Genomic DNA, 12,119 nt, shown 5'->3' with positions numbered 1-12,119 from the left:
AGTTGACGTATTTATGATATAAAATAAAAGTAGAACACTACATGAGTCATTTAATTATGAATAATAAGAGTTATATCACGCTAAATTTTCATGAGAAAAAAAAATCTGAATCCGTTAGATTTTAAATTATTTTTTTTTGAATGACCAACGACCCTCTAAATGGGCTACTAGTTATATTCACCGCATCAGGATACACTCGTCCTTTGATTCAGGAAAAATCCTCACCTAAGACCAACGCCCGTGAACACTCGCCCGAATACACGATAGTACGGTGAGATTCCGTTCAGTCTAAGGATCCAACTAGTGAAAACCACCTATTCGCCTAGTCTCTCATCATCACACTGATGTCTTTAAAACTAAGTAGATCATATACATGAAAGAAACAATGAAGCAAATATATTTGTGTAGGTAATTTTTTGAACGGCAATTTCTTTATAATCCTAGTTATCTGTAGGACTTTAGTCTAAGACACTCCTCTTCCAAATCCATGATGTTTTAAAGGCGTTCGTCAATGGACCACCACATAAACTCATGTATAGGTAATTAACAATTAAACTAACTTGCCATATTTATTTTTGAATATCATAAAAGACAAGGAAAAAACATCACATTTTCTGTTATTCCAATTTCTTTGTTTTAAATTAGAAAATAAATTATATATTTAGTCTACATAACTAGAGCATCTAAATCACATCAATAAGGCAAATAAATCAATGATTAACGTCCAAAGTCGCATTAGTTTTACTACTTTGTCACATGCTTGTTCGACATAAAATATGAAAGCTAAAAAGTTTTTGACTATTATTAATGCCCAAAAGTAGACAAATTTGATTTCATAACATATATATCCACAATCTCAACTGCATCATAATCTACAATTCACCATTCCCACATTTAATATTATTCTTAATAATATATCACCTATTAATTACATTCACATTTTCTTACAAACGTTTCATTCAATCTGCTATCATTATCATTTAACCTGCAATGGAGTCCAAAGCCAGTCGCCGGCTTCAAGCTATCCAGAACCACATTACCACCGTCGCAGCCGCCGGAGATCAACAGTCCGCCGTGCAACTGAACCAGACCGCCGGCGAGTTCTTTCATGGTATACTGTTTGATTGGTTTCTTGAAACATATCTATTTGTGAATTATGATGCTTTTTTGTGATTTTATTGGTGGGTCATTGTTAATTTTTGGTCTTTATCAATTAAAAGTTGTGGGTTTTGATTTGATTCATCGGAAGATTTGTGGGTCCGAGAAGTCACTATGGGTATCAAATCTCATATTTATTGGTGATTTTGGGGTTTTGGGCTTCAAGGGTACCTTCAAAAGATGGGATTTTGATTGTGTTTTAGGGGTCTTTATGCATATTATTATATTTTGATTTATATGTGATTATTGTAATTAGTGATTTTGATTCCATTGTAGAACAAGGGTACAGTGTTGTTCTTCCAGAAAAGTTGCAAACAGGAAAGTGGAATGTTTACAGGTATTTTTCTACTGGTTTGAGCTATCCAGACAACACTGACGTGTCATACGGGCCATAAATGATAATACCGGTCGTTTGACCGGTGAAAATGATAACACGGGTCGTACGACCGGCGAAAATGATCATACTGGTCATATGACCGGCGAAAATGATCATATGGCCGTATGACGTTTTGACTGGCAAAGAAAATAATTTATGTAACCACTGACGCACTATCCAGACGCTAGTGACGTGCCATACATGCTGTACGGTCTTTGTGGGCTGTATGACAAGGAAAAGTGTTCATAAGGGTCGTATGACAAGCGAAAATGATCAAATGGGTTGTATGAAGGGCGAATCATACGACCCATATGATATGTTGGCTGATAAAGAACATCATTGATCTGACCACTCATAAAACCATTTTTCGCCCTATCATACAGCCAGCCCTTATGATGTGACAGGCTCAGTCGCACAGAGTTGATTTGACATCATGCGACCTGTATGATGCATTGACTAACAAAGTAAATGGCTGTTTTGATTAAAAATAAAGTCAAACGAACCGTATGACTATTTTTGGCCCTATCATACAACCCCTATAAACATGACAGTCAAACTGGTGTACACTTTTAGGGGCAGTGTTTATATAACATCGCCCTTTCTTTTAAGTTCAGGTCAAATATTATATTTCTTAAAGAAACCTTTTTAACATTTTACTATGTCACAGATCTGCACAATCTCCTTTAAAGTTAGTCAGTAGATATCCTGATCATCCTGAAATTGGCACCTTGCATGATAATTTTGTGTAAGTCCACTTTAATTTACAGAAATAATTTATATCACCCAAACTTTCACAAATCTTGATACGTTTTCACACAATTTAAATATAGGTATGCATCAGAAACCTTCAGAGATTACAAGTATTTAGGTACACGAATTCACACAGATGGAACTGTTGGAGAGTAAGTTAATTAGTTCTCTTACTTGTTACTTGTCAGGCAAGTTACGCCCGTTTATTTTTTAAAACATTCGCGTAAGTTTACAGGTACAAATGGACAACTTATGGGGAAACAGCTGCAGCTCGGACAGCTATTGGCTCAGGATTAGTGGCCCATGGAATACCTAAGGCATGTCATGCATATAACTATTATATGTTCGTTATTTTTTATAATTAAGTTGTAAAATTAGTTATACGGATGGTCCCTGTAGAATTCGTGTAATTTATTTTTATTAAAATGTGCAATTGGTTAATGTTGCATCAGGGATCAAGTATTGGAATATATTTTATCAACCGACCTGAGTGGATAATTGTTGATCATGCTTGCTCTGCGTATTCATACATATCAGTCCCTTTATACGATACCCTTGGTTAGTCGTATCTTTTTTTATTAAAATTTTCTTTATCTTTTCGTGGATGTTTAAAAGTGTGATTAATGCGTAATCTTGTAGGCCCGGATGCGGTTAAGTATATTGTGAATCACTCTTCTGCACAAGCCATATTTTGTGTACCACAAACATTGAACAGTGTAAGTTTATGTTATTAGCAATAATAATATTTTATTAGTAAAAGTGTAAAGTCCACTTTTTTTGACCAAAAAGATTCTGCTTTTTGTTAAATTTGATTCCCTTTTTTTTTATAATTTCTTGTCAAAAGTTTTAATTTTGTTTTGTGTACCATGAACAATGCATAGTGCATGTTTATGTAAACAGAGTATACACTTGTGTTGACACACTCATAAGTTTAAACTTATTGATCAAACGTGATCGTGAACAATGTGTCAAAACGCATGACACATTTTTTTTTACCACAATGATTCTAATTTTAGTTAAATGCGAGCCCGCTTTTTATATATCAAAGATTATAATATTTTTTGTGTGCCACAAACACTGCATAGTGTATGTTTATGTTATTAATAGTATTTTATTAGTAAATGTGTGAAGTTCACTTTTTCGAATTAAAAGATTCTAATTTAGTTTTTGAATCCCCTTTTTTTTGGGTCAAAAATTCTTATTGTATTTTGTATGCCTTATACATTGTATAGTGCATGTTTACATTATTAATAATATTTTGTTAATAAAATCCACTTTTTTTTGAATTAAAAAAAATTCTAAGTGTAACTAATGTTGAATAATATGCGCCTAACATTTTGACATTTCAGTTTCTGAGCTTTTTGTCCGAGATTCCTTCTGTCCGTTTAGTAGTGGTATGACCGTTAACCATTCGTTTTCTTCTTTTATTATTTACATAAAAGTTTGTATCTATGTACAATAAAAAAGTTTAATAACTTCAAGAACTCATGTCTGCTAATAATGTAGGTGGTTGGAGGGATTGATGAACTGATGCCATCTCTTCCATCATCAACCGGGGTTAAAGTTGTATCATTTTCACAACTAATTACTCAGGTAATTAATTCAATATCTTCTATTTTTATCAAGACATTGATTTCTGCTTTTTGGTTGTTAATTTCTTTGTTGAATAATTTGGTACCTTTTTAGGGTAAAAGCAACCATTACCCCTTTTGTCCACCAAAACCGGAGGATGTTGCTACAATATGCTATACGAGTGGTACAACGGGGACACCAAAGGTTATTATCTCTCATTCGCTTATACTTTTGGGTTAATACCATTAAAAACCGATATACTTTCTTAACTTTAACGAAAAAGTCCCTTACTTTGTAAAGTACATACATGAAAAAGTCACTAAACTTATGTTTGTATATTAAAGTAAACTTGTCTAAAATACATATAGACTTGTTAACTTTCAAATTGGTCAAAATTTGATAAAGTGTCATTTAATATTTTTGTCAAAAAAGTTATTACCATCTTATTTGGACCAATTTTATAGTTAACTATTGAAAAGAAATCAAAAGTGCATTTTAGGAGCTAAAAAGTGATTCAATATTTTTGTAAAAAGAAAATAAATTTCATTGCCATCTTATCTTGACCCATTTTTGGAGTTAAAAAATCATTGCTTAAGATAAATCAAAAGTAAGTGCATTTAAGATAAGTTTAGGACATTAATATACAAAATTAGTTTGGTGAATTTTTTCGTGTATTCTTTACAAGTTGAGGGAATTTAATGCTAAGTTTGGTTTAGGTACCTTTTCATAAATAAGTAGAAAATACATTGATCTTTATTCTATTAGCCCTATACTTTCTTATTGAAGTGGAATATATATTATTATAACTTGAAAATTTTCATTTTCATACATGATTAGGGAGCTGTACTTTCACATGGAAACATGATTGCAAATGTTGCCGGTGGAAGTTTTGGAATTAAATTCTTTCCGTCGGACGTGTGAGTATTAATAAATATAAACTATCAATCGCCTAATATTGCTTCATATGCCAATTTGTCATGATTATTTGTTTTGTTTCCTTTTAACTTAATCGTATTCAACAGTTATATATCATATCTTCCTTTGGCACACATCTATGAAAGATTCAACCAGGTTATACTGGCATACTATGGCGGTTCGGTTGGATTTTACCAAGGGGTAAGAAACTCAAGTTTATGTTCTTTCATTATTAAGTTCATAACCAATCAATCAATCAATCATGCCCAGTAAAATCCCACCGACAGCGAAGCTATAAGTAGGGTCTGGGGAGGGTGGGATGTAGGCACACCGTACCTCTATCCAAAGGAATAAAGAGGTGGCTTCCAGAGAGACCCTCGGCTCTAAGTACATGTGTATGAAACAAAATAAAGGAAATCAAAGTTTATCAGTTATATAAAAACTACTACTAATTATAATAATATTAATAATAAGATCACAGTTTAACAGCTATATAAAAGCTAATAATAATTATAATAATAATAATAATAATATATGTAAGGGAAATACCATTATGGTATGTGACCTAAATAAGTTAAGTCTAAGCCCTAAGGTATTCAATTCTCTCTAAAAATCCTTAACTTTAATTCTACTTCTCCATGAATTCCTATCCTCAACCATGTCCTCGGAGAGGTTTAGGTCTATCAAATCATGCCTAATCCTCTCATCCCAAGTCAATTTCGGTCGTCTTCTACCCCTCCTCCCCTCTATAGTAATGTTTTCTACGGATCTAACATGATTCGTCGTCTGTCTTCTCTTTACATGTCCAAACCATCTCAATCTCCACTCTCTTATCTTGTCTGCTATGTTCGCCACCCCTAATCTCTCACGAAACACAACGTTTCTTATTCGGTCTAGCCTTGTGTGCCCACACATCCAACGTAGCATTCTCATTTCTGCTACCTCCATCTTCCGCACTTGTGCCTTCTTGATGGCCCAACAATCTGTTCCATATAGCATTGCAGGTCTAACTGCCACCCTATAGAATTTTCCCTTTAGTTTAGTCGGGAAACTCTTGTCGCACAATATACCTGTGGCTGCTTTCCATCTACACCATCCTACCTGAACTCGGTGGGTCACATCACTGTCTAATTCCCCATCGCTCTGTACAAATGATCCTAAATACTTGAACTTCGTTACCTGCGGGACCACCTGCCCTTCAATTGTGATCTGTGCGTCTTCATTGTCGTTTATCCCACCAAAATCACAGTGGAGGTACTCCGTCTTAGATCGGCTAATCTTTAAACCTTTTGTCTCTAAGGTTGTTCGCCACTCCTCAAGCCTCATGTTTAGATCTTGTTTTTTCTCAGCAAGTAACACAATATCGTCTGCGAACATCATGCACCACGGGAGAGTCCTCTGAATCGACTTTGACAACTCATCCAAGACTACTGCAAAAAGAAACGGGCTCAACGCTGACCCTGGTGAAGACCTACCTCTACAGGAAAGAAATCAGTATCACCCACTGGCGCACGGACACTTGTTTCACTCCTGGTATACATATCCATAATTATCTCTATGTATTTCCTGGGCACTCTTCTACCCTCCAAGCACTCCCAGAGCACCTGTCGTGGCACACTGTCGTAGGCCTTTTCTAGGTCAATAAACACCATATGTAGATCACGCTTCTTCTCTCTATACTTTTCCATTAATCTTCTTATAAGGTGTATTGCCTCTGTGGTGGAACGCCCCGGCATGAAGCCAAATTGGTTGACCGTAACCTGAGTTTCTCGTCTAAGTCTAACCTCAATCACTCTTTCCCATAGCTTCATAGCCAATGATACTAATTAGTATCATAACCAATGATACTAATTTATTTATTAATTTGTGTAGGACAACTTGAAATTATTGGATGACATGGCGTTATTAAGACCGACTGTGTTCTGCAGTGTTCCTCGGTTGTATAACCGAGTATATGACGGGTATGATCAGCAATATGCTTAGTTATGCAATTGTTATGGGTTATTTAATGCTGACTCTGCATGTGGTCTTTTCAGTATTGTAAATGCAGTGAAATCGTCTGGTGGTTTGAAGGAAAAACTATTTAATGCTGCATATAATGCAAAGAGGCAAGCATTACTCAAAGGTAACATATGCCATTTTAAATATAATTAATTACATAGTTGGTCCGGTCCATGTGGGATGCCAGTATTATGGATTTGATATATATGTATTGTAAATTACAAACTTAGTCAAAGTTTTGCATGCTGGTAACACTGAATTACTGATGGTCTCTTCCATATGCGGGCGTTACCTTTTTTTGTTAAGTGGGTGTAAAATGATCAAATTACTCCTGTTTAAAATGCAAAAATAAAGAAAATACATTGTCTTTTAATCTTGGGCCACACTACATATTTTAAATGGGCCTTACCGTTTTCTGTTAAGTGGGCGTGAAATGACCAAAATACCCCTATTTTGGAAACAAAGCTAAAATACAAAAACTTGTTATCTTATAATCTTGAGCTGCATAACATTTTAAAAACGGGCGTTAACTTTTTTTGTCAAGTGGGTATGAAAAAATAAAAAAAGCACAAAAAAGCACATTATCTTGCAATCTCGGGCCTGCTACATATTCAAAACGTGTGCTAAAATTTTCTGTTAGGTTAGTACGAAATGACCAAAATACTCCTGTTCAAAAAACAAACAAAAAAAGTACAGTTTTTTTAAATGTGGACCCCCCCCCTCACCCACACACACAGTATATTTGTATACAGAAAACCAGAATCATTGTATTTAATTGGTTAGGATTGGCATATATGTATATATAGTAAAATGCAATTAATTCAGTTTGTATTAATTTGGAATTGATAATTTTCCCTTTTCATCTTTTAGGCAAGAGCCCCTCTCCTATGTGGGACCGATTAGTGTTTAACAAAATAAAAGCCAAACTTGGTGGACGGGTTCGTTTCATGGTTTCAGGGGCATCACCCTTGTCTCCTGATGTCATGGATTTTCTTCGAGTGTAAGCTAGTTTATAATTCTTAATTATCACAAAGGTCATATGATGGTTGTGGCTTGTATTATAATGTAAGTATTAATTTTCTTTAACATAAAGTTAACAACTTTTCAGGTGCTTTAGTTGTCCGGTATTGGAGGGGTATGGAATGACCGAGAGTTCTTGTGTTATAACTTTCATGAATGAGGATGATCCCACCTCGGGTCACGTAGGATCTCCTAATCCTGCTTGCGGTCAGTTTTTGTTTTTATTAACAAAATATTGTAAGCTATAATTTGATATTCTTTGAATGATGAGATTAATTTGGGAGGTTATACTTTTGCTCTCACTAATTTAGTAGACCTGTTAAAACTTAAAACATAAAAATATGAATTAGAGGTGGTTGGGCTGGCTTTTGGGGTAAATGTGAAAATTGGTTCGGGTTAAAAGATGTTACTTCTAATAATAGTAATAATAGTAGTAAAAGAAATAATGGGTTTGGATATATATAGAACTTCAAAATTTAAGAACTTCAAGAATTCTTTAAAAACCAGTTATTTTATTTATATATTTAATATTATTTGAGGATAGATTTGTCATTTATTTTTGTGATTAGATATATGTAATTACGCGCTTACATATATGTAATGACCATATTATGTATATGTATTATAACTAAGGGGGTGTTTGGCCTAGCTTTTTTAACAAAGCTTATAGCTTTTTTAGCTTTTTTTTACAAAATAAGCTTAATTTAGTGTTTGGTTTAGCTTTTTAAGCTTATGCTTATGAGCTTATATAAGCTCATTTAGAGAAGCTTATGTGAAGATGGTTTTTTAGCTTATTTGAAGAAACTTATTTGTTTAAGGTTGTATGTTACTCATTTTCCCTCAACTGGTGATGGATTAGTAATTATTGAAGCAACTAATTACTCTAACAAATTAAATAATTTTGGATATAACAACTTATTAAGACACATAATTAACTTGTAGAATATAAGCTAATCCAAACACTTAAAAATAGCTTATCAAATAATAGAAAATAAGCTATAAGCTAATTTAAAATATAAGCATAAGCCAAAATAAAAAAGCTAGGCCAAACACCCCCTAATTTGCATATATGTGATCATAAAATTACATATAATAAGTGACAAAACTACCCTCAAACAGTATTAAATATATACAATAAATAATAAAAGTGATTTTTTGTTAAGAGTTCTTAAATTATTTGGAAGTTCTGAAATGATCCTGATAATAATAATAATAATAATAGTAATCTAAGTTTTTTAATAATTTGTTTTTTCAGAAGTAAAGCTTGTGGATGTTCCTGAAATGAACTATACATCCGATGATCAACCGTATCCTCGTGGTGAGATTTGCGTGAGGGGACCGATTGTATTTCAAGGCTACTTCAAAGATGAAGTGCAAACGTATAATTAAGTCTTAATTAATTACCATCTTTTGCTTGTTCATTATGCATATTTAATAGTTTAGTTAACATCTAATTAATTTGATCAGGAGAGAAGTGATTGATGATGAAGGATGGCTTCACACCGGAGACATAGGATTGTGGTCACCTGGAGGCCGTTTAAAGATAATTGACCGGTATGATGTAATATAATTATTTTAAGTGAAGGAAAAAAATTGCTATAGTTGGAATAATGGGTGGGTCAGACATATCGAGTAGGTAACGGGTCAAATAGGTTCAGGTGAAAACAAGTCAACTTCTCATGGGTCAGGTTGAAACCCTATATGTCTAGAGATTTCATTTTTTATTTTTATTTCGGTAGTTATTACTTATTGGGGTTGGTGGGTCCAACCCAGCATGAACCCGGAAATCCTGAAAGATATAAGAAGCCGAACACAACATAAACATTCGGCGGTAGAGACGAAAACGACCTGTTTATACTAAACCCAAACCCACAAATGTTGTGCTAGGTTCGTGTCGTGTCAGAAGTTTACACTTCTAGTAGTTAGTGTGTGAACAATAGTTACAAAAATTATGTTTATTTTTTTATTTCAATAATGATTTAGTTTTTTTTAATATAATGCTGTAGGAGGTTTTAGCTAAAATTGTTTTTGTTATTCCTGTTAGAGGTAAGATGTAACTCAAATCGATCAATTCATACGTAAACGGGCCGACTTTACCGCCAATAGGATTACAACCTTAAGTATCATTCTAAATATTAATTATATTTTTTTAATATCAGGAAAAAGAACATCTTTAAATTGGCACAAGGAGAGTATATAGCTCCCGAGAAAATTGAGAACGTATACGCGAAGTGCAAATTTGTGGCACAAAGCTTTATATATGGTAAGTAATCTCCTTTTTGTTAAAGATTTTGTAATTCATTTATCTTTTTGAAAATGGTATAAATTTATTTTAGTTGTTTAATTATTTTGGTTGAAAACAGGTGACAGCTTCAACTCTTCTTTAGTTGCTATTGTCTGTGTGGACCCTGAAGTGCTAAAAGCATGGGCTGCTAATGAAGGAATAAAGGTGACAAATTCAATATATTTTATATTGTAGTTTTTAATGTCATATAGCTTTTATGTATCAAAAGATTACAAAATGTATATTCTTTTTTTTTTACTTCTTAATGTCATTAAGCTTATATTTAGCTAAAAGATTATAAATGTTTATATAGTTTTCTTTAAATGTTATATAGCTTATATGTATCCAAAAAATTGCAAACTTTTATACATAGTTTGTAGTTTTTAATGTTATATAGTTTATATGGTGATCTAAAAGATAACAAAAAAATATATATCTTTTTTAATTTTTAATGTTTTATAGCTTATGTGTATCTAAAAGATTACAAGAAGTCATATATATGTTTTTCTTTATAATTTTATGTGGCTTATCTGTATCTAAAAGATTACAAAAGTTTATATTATTTTTACTTATTAATAGTAATGTATCTAAAAGGTTACAAAAGTCTACATTTTTTAACAGTGAAATTTATTCTGATTTGTAATGTAGTTTGAAAGTTTGGAACAATTGTGCGATGACCCCCGGGCAAGGACAGCTGTCCTTGCTGACATGGACGCGGTTGGAAAGGAAGCTCAGGTAACCCGCCTCTGCTTACTCGCCTATTGTTTTGTATATCTTGGTTTATTAATAGAAAAGACTAGATGCTGCAAAATGGGTTGGTTGAACGTGTCAGGTAAGGGACTAAAACAATTAAAACTTCTTTTTCCAAAATCATTTGAATTATTCATAAACAACTAATTTGACAAATATGATTAGAAAATCAAATTATCTCAACAAATAATTAAATTTAGTTAATAATAGGCTTCAGGCAGCATTCGTCACATTAAAAAAGTTCATCAAATTATTTCAATAATGATTACTTTATGAATAATTTGCCATCTATGCTTTTTTGGTTTCACAAAAAACGTTATTGTGATGCAGCTGAGAGGTTTCGAGTTTGTAAGATCGGTCACTCTGGTAGCCGAACCATTCACCATGGAAAATGGTTTACTCACTCCAACATTTAAGGTAAATACTAACATCATAATTTATTAAAAAAATATATATATACTTTTCTTTCTTGGAGAAAATGAAAATATAGAAGATGACCATTTCGACCCATTTACTTGTGAGTTCTGTGTGAGTTGATACAGGTTTTATTTCATCTGAAACGGGTCAAAAGGGTTTAAAAAATCAGCTTAAAATTTAAACGAGACAAATGAATAAAATATGTTGAAAGTTCACAAAACTTACTTTAAGTACAACTTCTCAAATAATTTTTGGGTTGCCTAAACAAACGTACGCCGTGTTTAGTAAAACATTAATAGGAGGGGTACGCTTAGTACAGCCTATAGTTTTATTCCAAACTGTGCCCGGCATACAGGTTATTATAAAGCATTAGAACCATTCGGAAAAGGTGTTCCAAAACCTGTTCTGACCGGTGCCAAAATCACCTATTTTGAACTGTTATCCAACTCGCTTATTTTGTCACCTCTGATTAAATGGCACGTAGTAAGTGAACGCACGTGATTTTGCAGATTAAGAGGCCGCAAGCAAAGGAGCATTTTGCAAAAGCGATAGCAAGTATGTATGAAGAGCTTGCAGCATCCGAGTCTTCAGGCCGAAAACTTCTTTGAAAACAATTATTCTATACAAAAGCCACATTTATTTTATATTATTGTAGTACATTCTGACCATATTGTGATGTTTAAGAACGTTATTTAAACATATTCCTCTTAAGACATTGTTCTATAGATCTTTTTTTTTTATTAATTCAGGATTTGTTGATTAAAATAGTTATTAAACAAATGCCTAGTAATTAAAACAAAGTCTGTTTGTACCTAAAAAGTTGTAAGATATTTAGTTGATAATATTACAAGAGAAATTGATAATCTACACAAATAT

The 12,119-nt window shown here is 33.0% G+C and overlaps 1 protein-coding gene across 1 annotated transcript; it reads left to right on the top strand.

Moving 5' to 3' along the window:
- Positions 1–968: 968 nt before the first annotated feature.
- LOC143634080 (long chain acyl-CoA synthetase 6, peroxisomal-like) lies at positions 969–11,987 on the top strand. Its single transcript, XM_077102257.1, has 23 exons — positions 969–1,111; positions 1,435–1,495; positions 2,202–2,279; positions 2,365–2,436; positions 2,520–2,601; positions 2,737–2,842; positions 2,924–3,000; positions 3,634–3,678; positions 3,791–3,877; positions 3,971–4,060; positions 4,694–4,773; positions 4,879–4,972; positions 6,644–6,732; positions 6,808–6,896; positions 7,643–7,772; positions 7,881–7,999; positions 9,048–9,171; positions 9,260–9,346; positions 9,952–10,055; positions 10,156–10,241; positions 10,725–10,811; positions 11,157–11,243; positions 11,753–11,987. Exons 1-23 carry the CDS (start codon positions 991–993, stop codon positions 11,849–11,851), a joined length of 2,094 nt encoding a protein of 697 aa, XP_076958372.1. The 5' UTR covers positions 969–990; the 3' UTR covers positions 11,852–11,987.
- Positions 11,988–12,119: the final 132 nt, after the last annotated feature.

Source organism: Bidens hawaiensis, unplaced genomic scaffold, assembly GCF_021521415.1.
Source record: "Bidens hawaiensis isolate Kalapana, Puna unplaced genomic scaffold, B.hawaiensis_p1.1 tig00000512_1, whole genome shotgun sequence".
In the NCBI taxonomy this organism is placed as follows: domain Eukaryota; kingdom Viridiplantae; phylum Streptophyta; class Magnoliopsida; order Asterales; family Asteraceae; genus Bidens; species Bidens hawaiensis.
This window is presented reverse-complemented; position numbering and strand designations above follow the sequence as displayed.